Source organism: Arctopsyche grandis, chromosome 7 (assembly GCF_051622035.1).
Source record: "Arctopsyche grandis isolate Sample6627 chromosome 7, ASM5162203v2, whole genome shotgun sequence".
NCBI classification, from domain to species: Eukaryota; Metazoa; Arthropoda; class Insecta; order Trichoptera; family Hydropsychidae; genus Arctopsyche; species Arctopsyche grandis.
In genome coordinates this window covers 27,210,805-27,234,630 of record NC_135361.1, presented here as the reverse complement: position 1 = coordinate 27,234,630, position 23,826 = coordinate 27,210,805, and the positions used below count along the sequence as shown (strand labels likewise).

The following is a 23,826-nucleotide window of genomic DNA, read 5'->3' as shown; positions in this document are numbered from 1 at the left end:
TATTACATAATAACCATCATTTTGTAAATAATTTTGTGTAATATTATGAAACAAGAGTTAAAATATGAAATAAAAGATGGAGAAGATTTTAACAGACAGCAGCATAGCTTGGTGGTTACATTAATTCTAACCACCGAGAGGTTACCGAGTTCGACCCCGTGGGTTGAATTCGATTGAAAATAATTTATTCTGGTCAGACTTGGACATAGGAAATCATAGGAAAATATAAAATTAAACATGTTTTAGCCCTTACTAAAAAGGATTGAAATATCGTTAAAAGTGTAGATTAAATTTTTCGCATCTTAACCTCAATATCAACATCTCAGCCTGGAAAAAGAAAATTAATTAAATAAACTCAATTCAAATAGGTAAAACCACGGCATTATAAACGATAAGCCCAATTAACTTTAATATAATGTTAGTAGTTATATAACAGTACATATTGTACATGTTGAGAAATCTAATTTCACCAAATTATAATTGAATTTTGAGTAGTATTCCGTTGTCAGTAGTTCGATTCCGTCGCAACGTTGAAACTAATGAAAATGATTAAGTTATTTTGTATATACATAAATAGGTAGTTAAATTATATTCTATAGTAAATTTGGGAGGCAATTTTGTATTTAAAAATCAATAATATAAATAGATTTTATTTTGGAAATATGGAATTCGGTGGCAACGCTTGTGAATTCAAACACATATTATGTACATTATGTATGTACTTATTTTCATACATTATAGAAATATCAGTTTCATAACCTTTTAATTTATCTTTGGTTTATATCTGTGATTTTAATTCCGAATTTGAATCATTCATTTAAATTTTAAAATCTTTGAGTCGCTAGCATAAATATATTGATTCGAAGGTATTTTTATTATTAATTTAGATATATACATATGTATAAATCTAAATATGTATTTCTGTAATATCTTTTCATATATGTAGATCTTCACTCTTCTTTTAACAATGTTCCCCTATGTCATATTGACCCTTTTTGTTGTTAATTTTCTTGTTTATTTATTGTTTGATCATTTTTCTTAGTAATACTATATATACAAATGTGTGCAACGCACACAGGCGGCTGAAATATAAAGGCGGCCGAAAGAGACGAGTCGAAAAAATTTTATTCCTTAAAAAATACGAAGCAGGATATCGTACTTTTTAACGTGCATTTAGTTTGTCTTGTTGTATACTTGTGGATTGCTGTTGCAAGTTACAACTGTTAATACACCCGAACTATTTATAATTCGGGGAAATCACTGAATAGCAGATACATACATGTAGCTTCGGTCCGCATAGAGCTAGGTCTTTTATTTTCTATTATATTTGTGACTGTTAGATGTATTTCTTCAAGAATGTTAAGTATTGGTTGGTCATCGAAAGAAAAATGTCCTAGATGTGATATTGGGGGTAAAACCACTATATTTTCATGAATTAACTTGAAAACATTCACTCTTGCCGCCTGGTCCTGTTCAGAACCAAACGTTTTGGTTTTCTGCCTAATTTTCTGGTTAATTTTTATTGTGATAAAAATTTAAAACTTATATACTATATTTACCATTATTCAATGCTTTTCTGCTGTTTATTTTTCATTGCTGTTATTAATCTTTAGAAATTTAAAAATTAAATGAACAAATTAATATGTACATATGTATGTATTTAAGCTTCAGCTGAATGAAGTTTTATTGAAAATACTTTCTTCCCATCGTTTATTTATCATGATAATTATTATGATTATTTAATTATGTGTACTTAATATTTATTTATTCACAAATTTGCCATAGTGACTTTACAGATCAACTCCAAGTCGACACTATGGTTATATAAAAAGGAAATTAATTATTATTATATTATAATAATATTATATATAAATTAAAAGACAAATATGGATAAAACAAATATAAAAATACAAAATTGTAAAAACATGAAATATAAAAATATAAAAATACGAAATTGTAAAAACATAAAATATAAAAATATAAATTGTAAAAATAAAAATATAAAATATAAAATATAAAATTGTAAATACATGGAATATAAAAATATAAAAAACATGAGAAATAAAATTTTAATGAAAAATAATAATATGAAAGATAAATATATAAAAATATGAAACATAAAAATATAAAATTTTGAAAATATAAAAATATGAATATAAAAATGCAATATGTTACAAGTTGCTACGATCTCAAACTAAACAGTATATCAACCAGATCAGTATATTTTAGATTAAACAGATCCAATCCAATAGAAATCTGGTTGAGGAGCTTGATGCCCCTGGCGACAGGGGACGAAAGCATTAAATTGGTACGTGCCTCAGGTGGGAAGAACAATTCGTGGTATCTAGTAGCTCTGAACTTGCTGGGAACATTAAATTTCAACTCCGCAAGAATACGAGGATTGCATATTGATCCACTTAGAAGTTTATAGAAATGTTTTCCCAGATATGCTGTACGCCGTGACTCGAGGGAATTGTAGCCTAGTGCTATATGATAATTTCTTACCGAAGCCGACGCCTTTACCGATGTTAATCCTTATTTCATAGTTTGGCTATAAATATATGTAATATTTTATGATGATTTTCTTATTCAGGAAAATAACAGAACAAAAATATTTTGTTGTGTTATTCTTCTTTCCCAATATTTTTTTTGCCATTTTTTTATTTCTGTTCCGTGTTTATTTTTTTACTCTCTTATTTTTGTTTTAATATTGCCATTTTAAATGTATTTTAATTTTTTTCTCATTTAATTTACATATATGTAGTATGTATAAATCAAACTTCTTGGGTCTATCGGCTTTGCCGCCTCCCCCAAGTATAATAAATAAATAAAAATAAAATTCTCCCAAATAATTCTAGATTTTTTTTTCATTTTTAGAGTGTTCTTCCGGCGGGTCTCAACAAGTGCTAAAATCAAAATCAAGACCGATAAGTAATATCGTGCAAACACCATCACAAACAGTTCACCACACGTCAAAATCAAAAAGGGTAAGCGCGACCCCATTTTTCATGTCTTCAATTTGAATAGAGCGAAGGAATAAATTTAATTTTTCAATCACAGGTGAGAACTATCTTTACACCTGAGCAATTAGAGAGACTTGAGGCAGAATTTGAAAGACAACAATACATGGTCGGACCGGAAAGACTTTATTTGGCGCACGCTTTGCAACTAACAGAAGCACAGGTATATAAAGTTGTATAAGTTAATTGATTTTTATATGTTTTTCTTTATATATTATAAATAGCAATACCTTTTCAATACTTGAGTGTAAAATTTATTACGTAATTATGATTTTATATCTAGTAATTTAGTATTTATAATGCGTCAGTTTATTACGCCGCGTGTCTAACAGTTTGACGTTCGCAGGTAAAGGTCTGGTTTCAAAACAGACGCATTAAATGGCGGAAACAACACTTGGAGATCACTCAGCAGAGGCTGGCGTTAGCCAGGAGGCAGCAGCTTGCAGACCAGATGGAAGGTGGCTCCAGTAGCTGCAGCTTGCCTGAAGCATCTTAGGACTTCAGGATTTTCAGCATTTGTATTGATTTTACAATACAAAGTTTTAAGTTTTGGAGTTGTTTCAGACTATAATAATTTTAGTGCGTTTTCATTGTTGACACATTGATGGCAGGACAGTTTGCTTCAGTTTCAACCGAAGCGCTCTATTGTGATGTTATAGTAAATAACAACACATATGTACTCGTGAATTATTTTTATTTATTATGTACGTTGGTGAGTTATTAGTTAATCACAATGCAATTTTAGGTTTTAAATAGGCTGAAATGTTTTGTGCACAATTTACCCGTTGTTTAAAATAAACAATGCATTTTCTGATGTATGTACATACAATATAAAAATAAATAAAAATTGCAATCGAAAGAATTCCCAAAAATTAAAAATAAGTTCTTATGTACAGTAATTTCACCTTCATATTATTTGCATTTATACTTTGGGTAGTTTTGGAGTTAAGTGAAAAAATCGCAATAGTGACAGTGACAGCTATATAACCGTCAGTTTAGAAAAAATGATATAAATTGGACTCAAACCACCAGGAGATTCCACATAATATAACTTTTTTAGTTGATAAATTAACATTTTCCAATGTATACTAAGTCAAAATTATATAATATATTCATATGTAAATATACAAACTCATGTATCATCTGGTGTATGAGTCCGATTTATCACATATTTTCTTACAGGATCAGGTAACAGATACTTATCTAACTGCGAAATACATACTTATAATTAAAATCTGGATATATACAATGTGTTAAAAATACTCAATACCCATATCAATTAGCTTGGCAGTAGGCAAATTCTAAACCTCGATTATTTTTAGTCAACCCTACTGGTTAGAATAATTGTCCCTCTGGACGATTAAATATGAGGGTGGAAATGTAGTGAAGGAGCAAGACCACTATGGGACTTGTGGTCAGAACATCTTAGCTAACTAATATTAATGCTATATTTTCATCCTGCTGCCAAGTTTACTGAAAAAAGGTATAATATATGTACATATGTATGTATGTATTGATATGGATATCATAAGAGGCCATCGCGATAGACTCGATCAGCTAGTGGTTTGGGTCCTACTAATATACACTCATATTTATAAGCCAGTATATTGTGAATGCTTCCCATTGGCAAAACGATTTGGGTTATATTATACGGTGTCACGACGAATGGTCTACGGACAAAACGTCTAACGACACAACGTCCACGACAAAATGATTACGCGACATCATGTTCATACACAAAACATTCATACGTTCAAAAATGATTTAAAACGAAAAAAGCGTACAAGAATTCAAGATAACGTTTGGTGAAAAAGATCTATACATTTCCTTTGACAGATTAATAAATAAATATTAGAAAAAGCCATACTAATCGAAGTTTAATCATATTTAATAATAACCAAACTCTATCATAAGAGTTTTCGAATTCTTTCTACTAATAAGAAATCTGAGTCGTCAAATGAAATGGATAATGTCTTTGTTTTTATAATAATTCAAATAGTATTTGTGTATCCATAGTCCAATCATAAAATTTAAGGGTGTTTACTCGTCTTCTTGTTTACGTATGATGTTGATTACATTTTTGAAACGTTGATTACACATTTCAAAATTTTATTCGTAACCATTTAGTCGCGTAATCATTTTGTCGTGGACGTTGTGTCGTTAGTCGTTTCGTCGTAAAACCATATTATACATATAAATCAGTGCAACAAATATACATTCAGAGAAATTTAATAATAATATTAGTGGCTTTAGGCGTCATAGTGTTGTAAGATTGCGGTATGGCTATCGCCATACTTAATTAGTTTCCACCACAGTCATGTGTAGTGTTTGGTGTTCGACGTATGTCTGATAAACATTTGTTCATATTACTTGCAATATGGGAAAATGCATCGTTAAAAGTTGCACAATGCACACCAAAGACAACTGTGGCGGAAGCTAATTAAGTATGGCGATAGCCATACTGAAGTCTTCTAACACTATGACGCCTAAAGCCCCTTCTATAATTATTACATTTCTCTGGGTACATTTCATACATACATGTATACTCACATCTGTACCTAAAATATAAAAATATAATTTTACAATTCCTCTTATAGTATTTAGTGGCACAATTGAATACAATAAATGTCATATAACAGTAAACTATCATTTCAAACATGTATAATATTTATAATCTTAGTATCTGTAAGTTTACACATTTCAAATGAAACATCATTTACATCTAAATTTAAGCATAAATTAGTCATATTTATATTTTTGAAACGTAGACATAGTTGAACGATCGTATTATTATTATGTATATCAAATATTCAAATCAACCGATTGTGAAGAAATATAGTTTGTATGTGTATTTCATATTTGGAACTTGTTCGACGTATTCTATATAAATATGTATCTATGTTTTAATTTTATTTTTTTGTATCATATGCATAGTATGTGTGCACGAATTTTTTTTTTAATTTAATTTTTCCGTATTGCACTTTGAATAGTAACATTTTTAATTGTACAGTGTATCGTTGTGAACGTCTCCTGTGTCCCTGTATATACAATGTTGTAGAGAATGAATAAATAAAATGCAACAAATGTGATTGGAATTTTAATACTTCGCATCAATACTTTATTTCATTTACCAAGGCTCTATGAGGGATATGTACGCTTTTGCTAATAGTGTAGTAGTTTTGAATTTTCTAATTGAACATAGCATTTCGCTACAGTTCTATTACTGAGAGTTGGCGCGTTCTCGTACTCAGACAAAAGCGCTCGAAAGGGACAGAGCGTCTCTTTATTATTGAATGAAGTGTGACAGCATGCTATACACCTTTTCACCGACACAACACAAGCTCATTTGTTCGCGCCAACTCTCGGTAACAGATATGTAATATATATTTCGGTTCCCGGAAGAATGCACTAAATACTGGCGCACTTTCGAGAAATCCTAATATTTAAAGGCGCTCAAGAAGAACTTACGCAATAGAATTCCACAAAAAAGGGTTACCACCTTTGGATAACATACAAACACCCCTTGCCGATTTTTGTGGAATTTTATGGTAAACGGACTACTAGTCATATGTAAACCAGTCACCCGTCACACTAAAACTGGTCACGAGAAAACTGGTCACACCCTAAAATCGGTCACGAGAAAACTGGTTGACCGATTTTAGGGTGTGACCAGTTTTAGGGTGTGACCAGTTTTAGGGTGTGACCAGTTTTCTCGTGACCAGTTTTAGTGTGACGGGTGATCACGTGTGACAGATCTAGAGCGACCGGTTGTCCTGTGACCGGTTCACATTTGACTAGTAATCACCGAACCGAATTTTATTGCGTTAGTTCTTCTTGAGCATCTTTGAAAATTTGGATGTCTCGAGAGTGCGGTTTTCTTGTGCATTTATCCGATCACCAATTTTTTTAATAGATATTTGCACAAGAAGTTTGGTTTTAATAAAACCCATTGCTTTCAGACATACAGACGAGTCAAATAAGATTTTTCGGACTGTATGCATTATTCATAAAAACAGTTATTATTATCAAAACATTGACTTCAGTTCCATGGAAATAATATCTAAAGATAATAAAACAAATATTGAATAGCTACTTTTTATTGGAATTATTTGATTTGACAAATTTTTTGTATACAAAATGATAGAACTACATATGTATATATTGACCATTATGCACAATACAAATGTATTATAATTCATATACATAAGATAACCTCGAGTTCAAAAATATAAACTCACTGATTATTTATACTAAATCGATAAATCCAACTTGGGAGTTCAGTTCGTGAAGCGCCTTATAATTATAAAGTTGTGTTTTGATTTGAATAGTCATTATGTATCGTATTGCAACTTTGCCCATTTTGTTATTGCTGTCTTACCAAGTAATATGCTTCAGTATATCTAATATAGACTCGGAAGTAGTCACTGAAAAGTCGGTAGAAAACGATACATGTAAGTATTGATATATACATTTATATTGATCCACAATGACAATGAAATGGGAAGAATCAAATGTGCTCCACAGATTTGCCATGTACATACAACGATGGGGGCAATGGACTGTGTATTTATCCACAAATGTGCCGCTTTGCTCTGCAGTAAAATAATACATATTTAATAATAACTTTTACATGTGTTGATCATTATTTATTTTTTGCCCACTAAATTGTATTGAATAATTTCCAGATTCTCAAGTGGCGGTGATTGTGATAACATTAATCAACAATGTTGTCCTGAGGAGCTTATAGACTATTCATACATTACCAAAACTTATTCAGAATAATGAAAGCTTCTACAATTGTATCTATTAAATTTATCAACAGGTATAGATTTTAAATACTAAATAATTTGAGCTTAGAAAAGGCAATGAATTGGAAATATTTAAATCCAATATGTAATCAGAGATAAATGGTGGGCTAGCTCTAAGAAAACGTATATTTCTCATTGGATTATTATTGAATGTAATTTTGTCCCTAGTTCCTGACTAAAATGTGTTTCTGCTCCAAAAAATTAAACAACAATAAATGAAAAATATATTCACAAAGTAAATTATGACAATGAAACTTAAGTCTTTGATGTCCATGTATAAGATTACGACACGAGAAGCATTCATCTGCATATTCAGCTCAAGTCATAATAAAAGTGGGCACCTGATAGTGATACTGGAATTTACAATCTGATGCAGTTTTGCCAAATAGTACCTAAGTATGTGTGTAAGTGATTTTTTATAATATAAAAATTATTCATGTTAAATATATATAAAAAATTGCAATTTTTATTTTTATTTTATTTTATTTTATTTAAATAGGCACACATACAGAATAAAATATAAAAAGAAAGTTGTATAATGAGACAAAAAAATAATAATAAACATAAATAAAAATATAATATTTCATTTACAGTGAACACCACATGGTGATATAAAAAAGTAAAATTACAAAGACATCAAGATTTAAAAAAAAGAAAAGAAACAGATAAAGAAAAAGATACAGATAAAGTAAAAAAGAAAAAGAAAAAGAAAGACTATAAGGATGAAGAAGCAAATCAACCACATATTATTTTCTTCACATTTGTCCTAAAAATACTAAAAGAGTCACTAAAGAGGTCAGGACAATCATCTAAGCTATCGTAAATACGGCATATATGAACGATTGCACTATTGAAAGAGGTGTTGCTTTGACAAATTGGTGGATAAAAAAGATTTGTGCATCTGGTGAATCGGGCATTAACGTTAAAATTAATCTCACTTAAAACAGATGTGTCAAGAATACCATTAGCAATCTTATATAAAATTAACAAATCAGAAACCCTTCTACGCTGAGACAAACTTGCAATATGGAAAAAAGAAAGTCTGTCATTATAAGATGGTAAGTTTTTTAAGACCAGTCTTATAGGATAAATGGCGCAAAAAACGCTTCTGGATTGTTTCTAAATGCTCAATGTGAGTTTGGTAATAGGGAGACCATATGATTGAGGCATACTCCATATTACTACGAAGCCTTAAAAGGCTTCGCAACTCGGCAAATAAATCCCAAGAGTTTATAAGATTTAGTAACAATATGATTAATATGTTCATTAAATGATAGTTTGGAATCTATAAGTATACCTAAGTCTCTGGCACAATTTTTTGCTATACGATCTACGTTATTAATATTGTAAGTAAAGTCAATTAGGTTACGATTTCTGGAAAGTGTCAATGAGAAGCATTTAGAAATATTGAGATGCATAAGGTTTACATTACACCATTCAGATATTATATCAATGTCGGATTGTAATTTTAAGCAATCCGACTCACTATTTATAGGATTGAAAACCTTAAGATCATCGGCATAAAGTAAGCATCGACACTTCAGTAGGGGGATTAGATCATAGCAATATTGAATTTACAGTAAAAGCGGTATATTTTTTTATTATTGTGTATCATTCTCTATCTAATACTGGGTGAAGGCTTCTCTAACACGCTTATATTTTATTTTATGTACCAAGCAACGATCATCTATCTAATATATAATTTCGAAAGAGACTTTGTATGTATGTATGTTTGTTTGTTTGGTTCGTGCAATCCGTGACGTCAAATTAATAAAAAAATAAATGAATAAAACTATTCAAATAAATTTAATAAAATGTTTACTCTTAGATTATCCATGTTCAAGCGGTTTATATTACAAATACCGGGCAAAGCCGGATAAAATCACTACTATACATATAACTTAATTTTCCTCGCTTCATCCATGGTTTTTCTTGTGCAATTTTACAATTCTTTTTCTTATTCTCTCGGTCACATGATCCATGCCATTATTATAATAATTCAATAACATTGAAATGAAAACAATTTTTATGCATTTATTTTATTATAAAATCCATACATAAATAATTTGAAAATAATAACTTAACAATTAAATACAAATATATCTATGACAATAATCTACTTTTGTTGGTGAGAGCAATGTATGCGACGACGATGGACATAATTGCCGCCATGACTTCAGAATTGATCCACGGACCACTGTAACCTGTAACAGACATTTATCATTGTAAAGGCAAGCAATTTGGATATATGTAGAACGTTCAAGATTATAATAATTGAACCGAGATTTACCTGTAGAATGTGGTACTACTACTGTGACGAGACTAGGCACCGACGATATGTCTTGATCAGATCGCATAGCTTTCCTTAGAGCGGTGTATCCGGCCTCGGTGTACAGATGGATCTCTCGGTTGCCGCTTGCCGCTTCTGATAACTCTTCAGTCCAAGAAATCTGAAATGAAAAGAAATTGCAATTAGACACATCGTTTCGAGTATGTCATCGATATCAATACGAATTGAATGAATGAGTTTGTTTTGAAATTCAAAAGACTTTCCATTGATGAAAGGAAGTGTTGGCACATGTGGAAGATGTGAATTGAAAATAGAAAAGATTTTTAGTATGGGTGTGAACGTACCTGGTATTTGTTGTTGGGTACCCTGGCGGCTGGAAGGGTGCGTTGGCCGATGCGGGCGTAGAGGGTGCCGGGGGCCCCCGTTGAGTCCCCGCCGGTGCAGGTGAGCGACACTTCGGCGATGAAAGGCACTGCCGATATCACGGCCGAGTCTCGGCCGCTGAAGGCGGACACGGTGGCCGTCGCCCCCTGGCAGGCCGCAGCCCCCTGGAAAGCCAGCGCCGCTAACGACAACACAACCAATGCGTACGAATGCATTTTGACGACTGACGCGGCCCGACGTGGATGTCGTGAATCAACACACAACACGACGAACTACGACCATCATCTGACGTGGCTCAATTTTGCTTTCGAAATACTTTCACTACAATTCAACTTTTAGAATTTGCTCATTGGTAAATAAATTCGAATTAAGCTGCCTCTCTTATTTGTTTTGAAACTTTGTATTTGAAAACCCTATTTATAAATACATAAACGTTATACTACATATGTAGTATTTCGTTTTTTTTTATAAATATGTAAAGTTATACATATTGACCAATAGGGCATGTCATTGGCTCAGCATCTAATGAGGGCTGGTAATGATAATTCCAGTCGAAATCGATTTTCTTGATAAGAATATCTCTCGTTGGCAACATATACAACTTTATCTGACTAAATAATCATTGAAATGGTTTCATGTAAAATTGTCAACAAGAAAAATCCAGCTGATCAGCCGAAATCTTTATCCATTCCCATTCTTCATTCTATCCGTTCTAGAAAGCAAATGGGAAACCATTAAAGATAAACCAGGACTTTTTTCGTTCCGGTTCAAGTAAAAAAATATATATCGGTTCGGTTCCGGAAAAAATAATGATTTTTTCGATTTTTGGTTCGACTCCGAGTGATTAAATTTTGATTTTTTAAAATGTTTTCATTTGTATTAAAAAGATATTTTCTACCATACTTTAGAATGTTTTATGGTACTTTTATGATACCCCGGCGTCACACTCCGAAATCAAAGTCTATGCTGCACTGTATGGTATAGCCGTAAATTCTTAAAATGATACATTATGTATAATTATGAGAAATGTGTATGTCGAAATATGTCAAACGATCGTAAAAGATTTATTTGCGTCTTGAGTTGGACACAAATATTTCAAATGAAAAACAACAGCATCCTGTCAGTATGTATATTTTATAACACACAATTGTTTCATCTTCATCCGAATTTAAAACAGTTTCTACCATTGTGGAATCGTCAATACAAGAAGAATATACTCGATTCATAATATTATAGTTTCACTGTAGGATACAAATTCACTTTTATTACAAAACTCAAGAATGTATTGTTCGGTATAAAATTATAATTATTTAAAATTTGTTTTAAAAAAATCAAGTTTAAGGCTTCCTCTTACTTCGATTTTAATTTTCAATTCTTGGAATAATTCATTGGTAAGATCAAGTCCTTCGGTGTTGAGATTTTCCAAAAATAGAATTATAAGAAACGATTTTGGCCATTATATAAAATTTCCACGTCCGGGGAATGCGCTGTACTTAGTGCTAAATAACAAACCTTTTGAGAATATTTTACAATTCTTTGTGTATTTGATTTATTATTTCAGACGAGAAAATGTTGTAATTTTTCAAGATTTTTTTAAATCCAATTCCCGGGATGATAGAATTAGATAAGAAAAACGAGATAAGAATTCCCGGGACAAAGGACAACATAAATTCTATGAATTCCCGGGAATGTCTGGCCCGGGTCAACTCAGGTCAGAAACCCCAATACATACACATGCTTCTCGAATTGGTGTTTCAATCAATAACTATGTAATACCAACCATCCAACCTTAAAGGTTGGCGAACCAAAAAATCAATATATTTTTTCGGTTCGGTTCCGGCTTTCGATCCGGCAAAATATAACATTCCAGTTCCAGTTCGAAGTCCTGATAAAAACATTTTTCAATAAAATTTTACTACATAAGAAATATTAGAAATTTTTGAAATAGCAATAAGTCAAGAAAGTCCTCTTTATTCGAAATCACGTATATTCATATTAGGCTTTCTGTCTGGATTCTTATCTCCAATGCCGGTAAATTTTTTTAAATCAAAACGTTATTCAAATTGGTTTAAAAGAGGTGAACGCTTGTTCAACGATAAACCTACTATGAAGCGAGTATATTTTTCTTGTATTAATGATTCCAAAATTGGAAGAAACTTTTTTCGATCCTGATGAAGATGAGACAATTGTGGGTCTGACGATGAATGAATCAATAAATAAGGAGTTATCAAAGACAAAAATAAAAAATAACGCAAATAAAAATAGCATCGACTTCAAAAAATAAATGATAAAAATATAGAAGAGCCTTGTAAAAAAATGACATTTCAACGTATTTGTAAATTTTAAGCTAAGGTTTACTTGCGCTGGCACAAAAACTAAAATGATTATGAAATGTATTTACTACACCACACAGCATACACAGGTGATCAACTTTTAAAAACTGACAACGTTGATTTTTTATTTACATATATATATATATATATATATATATATATATATATATATATATATATATATATATATATATATATATATATATATATTTTTTTTTTTATTATAAACTAGGGGTACAAATAAAACTTTCATCTTCCATGGGAAAATTCTGAAATAATTGCATACTCAATTATAAAAATATCAAAGAAAAGTAAATCAGTTAAATAAGTAGGACATATCCTACTTAATTATTATGGATAACATTATTTAAACTATGTAAACTGTATTTTTTCGTCAATCCGTATTGACTCTAAAGGCAATGTTGTAAGTGAATTGGAATTTTCATTATTATAATAGTAATCAAATCTACGGTAATAGTTGAAGAAACTTAAAAACAATTGCACAATAAATCATGAAAAGTAGATAAATATTCAATTTAATTTAATGTAAATACTACTTATTTGTCTTGAAAACGAACAAATTTACGTAATAAATAAATTTTATCCACATATTTGTAGCATGCAATTTCTTAAGTTAACGAATTCGACAAAACCACTTGTTGCATTTCGTATGGGATATTTTTAACATAACCATAAAAACGTCTATACACCGGCTAAAAGAACGATCACTATACTCGAAGTATTCTGAATGCACGCGAACTTAGGCAATAAAAATTATCATATGACCAAAACTGCACAGTTGCAGTGATCGATCGTTATGTATGCATGTAAAGATAGACGAGATCTAGTTTGAGCCAATCAGAAAAGCCGAGCCACACCCTATCCTAGAATCCCACTAAAAACATATCAATAAATACACATACAACATGCAAATTTTAAATTAAAGAGACTCATTTCGGGCAAATCGATAATTTTCACGATACACTGAGGTGACATTATTGCCCGAAAAATATATTTTTGAAATGTGGTATTAAAAATGGTGTCTTTTTGGAGATTTTTTTGATGTATCGTATTGAAATTGGTTTGTTAATGTCGTTTGTGAATAATTGCGAATTTAATATCGACGTCAAATGTCAAAAAATCGTTTTTAAGACGGGAAATGCACGAGAGGTATGGCGGGCGATGTGTTCGTTACGGCCAAAATCTGTCAAGTACATGTCAGTTCTGTCCGGGGGCCGCCTCGTGGCCGGTCGTTTTCTCAGTCCATTGTTCGCTATGACTAGGAGCGGTCCTACGTTCAAGAATACCAACTTGCACTTATTTCGTGGGGGCCAAAAAGGGCCCAGAGATGTCCCCACGAGGTTCGTGATGCCCACCAACCCCAACAACCGGCCGGAGACCGTGACGGTTCTCGAGACTCCGGTCAAATCCGAATCCGATAAGAAGTCCTACCGAGTGATCCGCCTGCAGAACGGCCTGACAGCGCTGCTGATTTCAGACCCCAGACCGGCGCCCCCCGAAGACGAGGCCGCCGCCGCCGCCCCCCCCGATGGTGACAACGAAGACGGCTCCTCCGACTCGTCCGACAGCGAAGGCGAAGGCTCAGGCTCCGGCTCCGGCTCCGGCTCCGGCTCTGGCTCCGGCTCTGGCTCCGGCTCCGGCTCTGGCTCCGGCTCCGACTCTTCCAGCTCGTCGGGCTCTTCGGCCGGTGCTGAAGCCGGTGCTGAAGCCGATGCTGAAGCCGAAGCCGAAGCCGAAGACAGCCACGTGGAGAACAAAGCGGCCGCGTGTTCGCTGTGCGTCGGCACCGGCAGCTTCAGCGACCCGCCCAACATCCAAGGGATGGCCCACTTTGTCGAACACATGGTCTTCATGGGCAGCAGGAAGTATCCCATCGAGAACGGTTTCGACGCTTTCATCAAGAAGAAGGGCGGCTTCGACAACGCGCAGACCGACTGCGAGACGACTACATTCTATTTCGAAATTCAAGAGAATCATCTCGCCGAAGCTATGGACAGGTTTTCGCAGTTTTTCGTAGCCCCGCTCATGAAACAGGAGGCTATGCAGCGCGAACGACAAGCCATCGAGTCCGAGTTCGCACTGGCGTTGCCCCTAGACGGGAACAGGAAGGACCAACTGTTGGCGACGACCCTGCCGCTCGGACATCCGGGACGCAATTTCATGTGGGGAAACTGTCGCAGTCTCACACCCCCCATCGGTCCGTCCGATACCGACTTGTACAAGAAGGCTCATGAATTTCGACAGCGGCACTACAGCGCGCATCGGATGACCGTCGCCGTCCAGGCCAGATTCCCTCTGGACACGTTGGAGAAATATGTCGTCGCCACTTTTGGACAAATACCGTCGAATAACCTACCGGCTGACGATTTTTCAAATTACGGTTTCACGCCGAACCTCGTCAGTCGGGAGTTCAACGCGCTCTACTACGTCAAACCGATGCTGCAAACGTCCAATCTGACGCTGACTTGGTGTATGCGGTCTTTCATCAGGGATTATAAGACTAAGCCTCATCAGTATGTGTCGTGGATCATAGGCCACGAGGGCACCGGCAGTCTTCTTTTATATCTTCAACGTAAGGTGTGGGCGCTCGGTCTGTCTTGCGGAGTCGAGGAAGGCGGTATCGAACACACTTCGCTGATGAGTTTCTTCAGCCTGTCGATTGTGTTGACACAGGAGGGACTGTTGAACGTCGATAAAGTACTCGACGCCGTCTTCAGCTACATCAACATGTTGAAGAGGGACTGCCCGAACGAGAGGATTTTCGATGAGATAAAAAGGATCGACGAGATCAACTTTAGATTCAAAGATGAACCCCAGCCGTATGACAACGTCGAGCAATTGTGTGAAAATATGCAGTATTTCCCGCCTCAACACTACATGACTGGACAGGATCTCATGTTCGAGTATGATCCTGATGCGATAATGTATGTTATAAACACCATGTCGCCAGACACCGTCAACCTTATGCTGCAGTCTCAAAGTTATCTCGAACCGATACAGTACGACCTGGTCGAGGAATGGTTCGGCACGGAATATAAAAAAGTACAACTGATGAAGAGGACACTCGATCGATGGAAAAGTATTGCGCCTGAGAGAGAATTTCATCTGCCGGAAGCCAATCGATTCATTCCGAATAGTTTCGATCTGATCCCGCCGCCTCCCGATGCGTTGGTTGAAGCCAAGAAGAAGGCTGACGACGCTAGATCTGAAGCCGCCAGTACTATATCTACTGACGGTGAAGCTGAATCTATTTTAACCGTTAGCACGGAAGCTGCTGGAAGTCGAGACGTAGCTCAAACGAGTCATGTTACGGTCATTATGCCCGAAGCTAAAGTCGGCTTGAAACTGATCAGAAATGATGATTCGATGGAGGTTTGGTTCAAACCAGACTATCGTTTCGATCTACCGTACACTTTTGTGTATTTATATTTTGTAACGCCACTGGCGAATGAGTCGGCGAAGACAGCGTGTATGATGGATCTGTGGTGTACGGCTTTGAGCCAACTTCTAACTGAGAAATTATATGCCGCTGACGTGACCGGCCTCTCCAGGTCTCTGTTCTCCGAAGAGAAGGGTATCATGCTCAAATTGAATGGTTTCAGTCAAACGTTGCCGACAGTCGTCGACCAGATCACGCAGATGTTGAGCAATTACAGCGACGGCTTGACATTGAACTTGTTCGACGCTATCAAAGACATACACGCCAAGTCGTATTACAACGTGGTGATGAAACCGAACAAGCTGGTCAAGGAAGTCCGTCTGTCGATGCTGATGGTGTCGTATTGTTCAATCTTGGATAAATTGAGAGCTTTGAAATCGGTCACGTATGAAGATATGAAAGGTTTCGGGGAGCGCTTCAAAGAGAAGCTGTATATTAAAATGCTAATGCAAGGGAACCTCTTGAAGGAGGACGCGTTGAAGATAGCCGATACCGTACAGAAAAATATGAACTGGAAGCCGATCAGCAAGAGAGGCAAGCCAAAGATTCTAGTTCACGAAATGCCGTTGGGTGAGAAATATTGCCGTATATCGTCTTTCAATCCCGCCGATGTGAACAGCGTTGTCACTAACTACTATCAATACGGCATGGGCGACGTTAGGAATTGTTGCATCGTCGAAATGATTATTTTGTTGATGGAAGAACCGCTTTTCAACACGCTGCGAACCAAAGAACAGTTGGGCTATAATGTCGTATGTATGACGCGCTACACAAATGGTGTATTGGGCTTTTCGATTACGGTCAACGTGCAAGCCGAGAAATACACTACTGGATATGTAGACGAGAGGATCGAAGCGTTCATGGTTAAGTTTTACAAGACCTTGCAAGAGATGTCGGCCGACTCATTCGGACAGTCGAAGACGGCTCTGATCAAGTTGAAGAGCGGCGTTGACGTCGAGCTGAAGGACGAGGTGCGTCGCAACTGGGGCGAGATCACCAGCTCCGAATACCAGTACAACAAACTGCAGCTGGAGGTGGAGTGCTTGAAGAGTCTAACCATGGAGGACATCACAGCGTGGTGGCTAGAATATGCGGTCAAGTCCGACGAAAAGCATCGCAGAAAGCTGTCGGTGCAGATCGTCGGATGCAAGCCGATAGTCAGGAGCGAACTCACCGAGCACGTGCACAAGAAGGTCAAGATCTGCGAGCAGCAAGACTACCTCATCCAGTACAAGGACATCGTCGAGCATCCGAATGATTGTATCAAAGATATGGCCGAGTTTAAAAAGTTGCTGAGCGTGTTTCCGGAGAAGGACGGCTCCTCCGCTTTTGACCTTTTACGTTCCTGATATAAGTATGATATCCCGTTGCTCCTAGAAATATTCACCCGTTTAAGCATTATCGTTTCCACTCTGGCACTGTCTTACTTCTCTGGCTACTGTCTGCGAAACCTCAGCAGAGCCACCTAAACGTTTATATTATTTTGAGGAGTATCCTGGAGGCGTCTGACGTCTCCGGACGAGCGGAGTCAACATTTCAAACAACATCGAACTTTTTTTTTAGCCCTCTTTTTAAACTCAGTCACGTGTTATTTGCTCGCAGTCTGCTCATTTAATACGATGCTCAATTTTTAACTATGAATCGTTGGCATACTTTTCGTTGACGCTTTGGAATACTTTTCTTAAGCATTTTATTCACTCAAAAAGCATCAGAACATTTAGGTAGGTATCGGATCATCCTTCATACAATCGAAAGCCACGGAGACTTTCATCTTTTCCTGAAATCAAAGGAACTTTTGACTGATGACGATGTACACCGAATTGTCACCGACTGGTTCTAGGAACATGTGGTTCTAGGAGTTTGTCTTCTAATCTCAAAAATGCTAGAATGTCAACGCGAAAAAACTAATAAAAGCCTTGTAAAATAGTATATATAATATTTTCACTGCCGAAACAAAGGTTTTTCAGTTGATTTGTGGTGAACGAAACGATTCTTCTTATATAAATATGACCGTCGTATCGGTAATGGGTAAAGTGTGAGCAAGTGTATCGTGTTTGAGCCTTTTACGGTGTGTTGTATTGTGTTTATTTATTTTATTTCTTTTTTTTTTCCAGCCACAGTCGACTGGTGGTGGAAAGCAAGGCTCAAAACATCAAGGTTTTCATTGAAAATATTAACAAAGCACTGGTTTTCCGATAGATTCGTCGTAAGTGTTGAACGTGTGATCATTGGCGTGCGGAGCGATGTGAAGAATCTCATCAATAAAGACCACTCATGTTTTGAACCTTGATCATTTCATCGCTTGCTTAGTGCAAAACCTGACCCAATTCCTTCCACTAGGCAGGAGAGCAGTCGGCTTGTCGGCATCCCTCATCGCACAGATCTTCAACGTCCCCCCCCTTTCAATATTTAACGTGTCCCACCTTCATGCTATCATCAAGTCCTCTCACTTTGACTGACACCATTGTGTTCATCGTGATGGAGCCGCGTTTCATATACACCGTATACCCGAAGCGTTTATAACTTGGTCTACCAGAGCTTCGTAATTTATATACTCGTATATACCCGAAGCGTTTACATAACTTGATGTACTTCGACGATGCATTTATTAATCGCGAAATAAGAAGCGTAATATTTTAAATTATTAATACATATATGTGTCCGTAGAGAATTTAATGTTTAGATAATCCGTCGGAAGCATAGATGCCGTCATATTTGTCGTAACTCTGATATCAAACCCCTTATAATATATAATACATGTATAACATGTGTTTCAGTGTCTACAATATTCATAGCCGTTATATTATAACTACATGTGTGGATTTAAATACATAAATATATTACTCAATTATATTAATATAAAGGGTGGGAAAAAGTCACTTTTTATTTTAAAAATAATTCACTGTAGCGAATTATTTTAATAAAGCTTAATTATTTCAATTCAAGAATGACAAATATATAGACGAGACTATATATATATTATGCAAAAAGTGACTTTTGCCCCATCCGTGCATGCTCTTTTTGAATTAAAATCTGAATGTTTAATTATTAAATGGTATGTGTTTTTCTTGGTCGACGGGTGTGCGGATCTTTTTCATCGGTTGCTGATGGGGAGAAGTAGGTTATTTCCAGGTGTGGTACAGGGTAAGCGTTGATCGGCCGATTCTTCATAGTATTTAATGTTAGGAATTCGATGTGAACTTGTATTTGATGTATTTTTTAAATCGTGCCGTATCGTCGTATAAAGACTGCCGATTGAATAATGTCATTATTGATTTGGTTCTAATTTGCATTGTCGAATTTTGTTGCATATTTATATTGTGTGACTGTAATTTTCGTTCGGGGTTAGTTATTATTTATTATATATATATACTATACGAAACGTTATTTGGTGTATGTGTACTCGTAGTGTTTCAATTCGAATTTATTATTAATATATACATCTAGTCGATATGATAAATACACAATATTCTGCGTGCGGACATGTTTAGGGATAAATTGACGTAATCATGACATGACATTCATACATAAATGACATTCATAAATGACCTTCATAAATTTATCTTCATGCCATCATTTTTATAATTGTCAATCGTACGAATATATTATATACTGTATAAATGTCTAGGTTGTGAGACCGAAATATGTAATATGTGTTTAAAAAACAAAAGCTTTACTAAAATTATAAAAATTTTAAAGTGAACCTGTGTTTTTATTTATTTTTATATATTATGTACATTGATGTATAATACACTAGATGAGCCCAGACGTGTTATTTTGGTCGGAGATCTTGTCTTCACTAACTGAGGGGTGCGGGGGGTTTAATTACCGGGGAAGTTGGGTTTTTTTCCCTACGACGCAGCGGTACCTACTAAGAGAAACTGCATGCGCCATGTATTTTGCATACGCCAAAAGGGAGACAAGTATAACACGTGAGGGCGGATCTAGTGTATTTATACGTCACGGATATTCCATTGGATCCGTATTGTTGAAGCGCGTGGAATCAATGGTCGACTTGGGTATCACTTTTGATCCTCAATTCACCTTTCACGACCACATCAAGACAATCGCTGACGTTTCCTTTCGTCGACTTGGATTTGTCTTGAGATATGCTAGATTATTCTCCAACCCCTTGTCTTCTCGCTTGCTTTTCAACTCGCTTGTTAGAAGTAAGCTAGAGTATAATGCAATTGTGTGGAATCCGCATGAAGCAAAATACTCTCTTATAGAAAAAGTGCAAAAAGCATTTCTTCTTTTTCTTTATAAGAAAGAGTATGGGTACTACCCATATCTCTATCCTACTCCTTTCCTTTTGGGCATGCTTGGGTATAATTCCCTTGAACTTCGGAGAAACTTCTCGTTAATTCGTTTCGTTCTCCAGCTATTGCGTGGTAATACGTCATGCCCGTTGTTGCTGGAACAGTTGGGACTTTATGTCCCTAATAATTATGTGCGTGGTAGACATCATCATTTGATGGTTGTACCTGCTGCTCGCACAGTTCTTTTTCGAATGGCTCCTATTCCAAGAGCTATTCGACTTCTCAATGAAATCGTTGCTGCTGTCCCTGAATGTGATATTTTCCACCTTGGGGAGCGTAGATTGTCGGATATTATCTTAACATATTTATCTGGTAACCTGCGCTCATCATTACTTTCTTAATTTGAATGTGATGAATGAGTGGAATCTTAATCTACTCTCTTCCATTTGGACCTCGCTGTGATTTTATTTTTTATTCATATTTTGTTTTATTTTATTTTACTTTTTCTTTCTCCTTTGTACATTTTTATATACTATTTTAATTTTACTCAGTGTAAACAAAGAATGGGATTTATGGATTTTATTTTTAATTTTTACACTTTTGTTATTTTTTTTTCTCTCTGAATGATGTATTATTTTCCTTTTGTTATTTTTTTTTCTCTCTGAATGATGTATTATTTTCCTTTTGTTACTTTTTTATTATTATTTTATTTTACCATGTTTTCTGCTTTTGCTTTTTTCCTTTATTTACAGTTTACTTGTTTTTATATCATGTTTTTATATCTTTTTCAAATGTAGGCCATTGTGGCGCATTAGGTTCTTCCTGTAATGCCACAATGGTTCAAAACTATTAAATAAATAAATAAATCAATGATTATGTGCCTTTGTATATATGTAACAGTTGAAGTGTATCTTCCAGTTGTAAAATATGACTAGTTTGGATATAACCTTATGATTTCGAGCAGATGGTAACGGTTTCAAGTCCCACTGCTGGCCAAACCTTGGTTTCCGACTCCAGTATGATCGTTTCTCATCAGAGTTTGCCAATTTTTCTGACTTTCATTGAAACGGTTCCTGTGAATTGGTAATTCCTTTCCTATCTCTCTTGCTAATCTCGAGTTATTCAGCGTCTTGAGGTTCGCCAATTTGGTTATAAAATGCTAAAATTTCTTCATACACTTCGCTGTGGATGTTTTTGTATGAATTGGCATTGTATATTGATTGTATTGTAACTGTTTAACACGTTCAACCCGGTTTGTACCACCGGCGGCCACGCAGATAGTACTATAGCAGACTATAATTTTACGGTTCCACTTCATTGAGCACCCCAACACTAAAATTCCTATAAAGTTCTAAAGATTTAGGGACAACTCATTATATAAAGTGATTTGATGCCGATACGCGTGACAGTGCCGCCATATGGGCAAATGTATGAAATCATGCGCCGGGCTGAATGTGTACTCGTTGCTTTGGAGCGATATGTAAAGGCGAGTGTTCATATTCTATGATGTAAAATAAAAATATTCAGTCTAACCTTACGTAAGTTGATTCATATGGCGATTTACATTCCAACTGGTCAAAATATATTATAATTGAAAATACAGTTCAACTGTAAGTTGGTACCAGGTAAGATGGAGAGGTTAAGTTTTCGTGATTAGGTCACTAGACTAGTAAATTGAGTTAAAAAGTCACATTTTTTGTTTTGAACACATTCTTAGAGTTGTCGTTATTCATTTCTCATTACTAAAGTGAGGCGCGTGAATGCGCCGGCCCGAAATAAATGGGTTTCTTTTGTCAGTTTCTATTGTTTACCTTTTTTTTTAATTTTAACAATAGAAATTGACAATAGGATCCCGTTTCGGCGCATTCGTCCGCCGAAACGGGATTTATTTTTAATACCAAGCAAATTTAGCGCATTATTTAATTCTAAAGCATTCATAATAACGTCAAATGTCATTGTTGAAATGTTAAAGATATAATTTATTATTTAAGTTGGTAATTGGATTATTAGTCACATTGCGATCGCCCAAAAGACAATTTTCAACTACGGAATATTTGGCACTCGAGTTATCGTTAGTATGATGGACTTTGGAGGATGGATGTTCCGTTATAGAGATTTTAGTGACTTTTGAGCGAGCGCTTTGTGACCAATAATCACCGAACCAGTTGAGTTGTATTCGAATATGAATGACTTAAAACGCCAGTTGGAATATATTACCAAATATGTTCCCAATATTTTAAAAATCCTATCCTTTAACAATATTTCTGTCAGGCGTGGACTCACTGATGCTACATTATTTTTTAAGCTCCTAAATGGTTTCCATGATTGTTCCAATTTGCTGAGTAAGGTTGCTCTCAGGATCCCAGTTAGGTATTCTAGACACGTTGCACTCTTTTCACTTGATCCTTTCAAAACAAAGTCTCTCAGGACATCTTCGACGTCTGATTTGTTTACCTATTGTTATGGTCACGTACTCGGATATGTATTCCCACGACATTCGGTCCCACGGTACCAAGGTATCGGTCACTTCTGAGAACTCCACGGGAATGCGATCGAGTGCCGCTACTACGCCATTGTTTAGCTTATTTGCACTTAGTTTGCAGATAATCCTCGAAACCAATTATAACAGTCGTACAGTGTCAGGGATGCGCCTCGGCTTAATCCGATTGCACTTAACCGGCGGCTCTTTACTAATCTCTTATTTTAGTATACGTAACCATACAATGGCTTAAATTTTATTAAATACAATAAATACAGATGATCCGTGATCGAGATTTCAGTGAATTGCGCGAGATCGCTTTTTGCAGAATAACCACAGAACCGATATAAATATATCGTTTTTTTCGATTCGGTACATGTCAAGACATGCGCGCTAACATGATTCAAAATTGGATCATCACTTGAAAAATATACTAGTTTTTTTATTGATACTTTTTTATATTTACGAACAATAAAAATAGTGCGGCCCGCGAACATATATTTTTTTCAGTGCGACCCACGAATCTTTTAAGGTTGGACAGCCCTGCGTTAGCAATTGACTGAAGTACTAATTCGACAAGCACATACAACATACATACATATAATAAGCTGTTGTTTTTCATTTGAAATACGTGTGTCAAATTCAAGACGCAAGGAAACTTTTCATGATCGTTTGACGCATTTTGATATACATACTTATTTCTCATAATTATAATTTAAAAATTTTACGATAACGACCGGGGCTGACGTATTCTACCCCAAAGAGACCTTAACGTTTCCAATTAAAAGAGACC

The 23,826-nt window shown here is 35.4% G+C and overlaps 2 protein-coding genes and 1 long non-coding RNA gene across 5 annotated transcripts; 2 read left to right on the top strand and 1 right to left on the bottom strand.

Annotated features, from left to right (window-relative positions):
- The first annotated feature begins 6,746 nt into the window (after positions 1-6,746).
- LOC143913976 (uncharacterized) lies at positions 6,747-9,844 on the top strand. 2 transcript variants are annotated; one of them, XR_013260784.1, is made up of 5 exons: positions 6,747-7,471; positions 7,545-7,617; positions 7,706-7,842; positions 7,997-8,224; positions 8,422-9,844. It is a non-coding gene; the product is annotated as an uncharacterized LOC143913976 (long non-coding RNA). The 2 variants fall into 2 exon arrangements; XR_013260785.1 differs by having other exon boundaries at positions 7,997-8,232.
- Positions 9,435-10,789, bottom strand: Tapdelta (Translocon-associated protein delta). Its single transcript, XM_077434028.1, has 3 exons — positions 10,463-10,789; positions 10,119-10,278; positions 9,435-10,032 (listed from the first exon to the last, which is right to left on the bottom strand). Exons 1-3 carry the CDS (start codon positions 10,715-10,717, stop codon positions 9,932-9,934), a joined length of 516 nt encoding a protein of 171 aa, XP_077290154.1. The 5' UTR covers positions 10,718-10,789; the 3' UTR covers positions 9,435-9,931.
- Positions 10,790-14,061: 3,272 nt separating this feature from the next.
- On the top strand, positions 14,062-19,996 carry LOC143914462 (nardilysin-like). 2 transcript variants are annotated; one of them, XM_077434684.1, is made up of 3 exons: positions 14,102-16,023; positions 16,060-17,649; positions 18,410-19,996. In XM_077434684.1, exons 1-2 carry the CDS (start codon positions 14,111-14,113, stop codon positions 17,642-17,644), a joined length of 3,498 nt encoding a protein of 1,165 aa, XP_077290810.1. In that variant the 5' UTR covers positions 14,102-14,110; the 3' UTR covers positions 17,645-17,649; positions 18,410-19,996. The 2 variants fall into 2 exon arrangements, with proteins under 2 accessions (XP_077290809.1, XP_077290810.1); XM_077434683.1 differs by having other exon boundaries at positions 14,062-17,649.
- The last annotated feature ends 3,830 nt before the right edge of the window (positions 19,997-23,826 follow it).

What these genes read in the sequence shown, in the direction of transcription:
- Tapdelta (XM_077434028.1), bottom strand. Translation starts at nt 10,717, where the DNA reads ATGCATTCGTACGCATTGGTTGTGTTGTCGTTAGCGGCGCTGGCTTTC. An exon ending in TACCCAACAACAAATACCAG is followed by an intron (nt 10,279 to 10,462) that starts GTACGTTCACAC and finishes TTTTCATTTCAG; the next exon opens with ATTTCTTGGACTGAAGAGTT. An exon ending in AGTAGTACCACATTCTACAG is followed by an intron (nt 10,033 to 10,118) that starts GTAAATCTCGGT and finishes TGTCTGTTACAG; the next exon opens with GTTACAGTGGTCCGTGGATC.
- LOC143914462 (XM_077434683.1), top strand. Translation starts at nt 14,111, where the DNA reads ATGACTAGGAGCGGTCCTACGTTCAAGAATACCAACTTGCACTTATTT.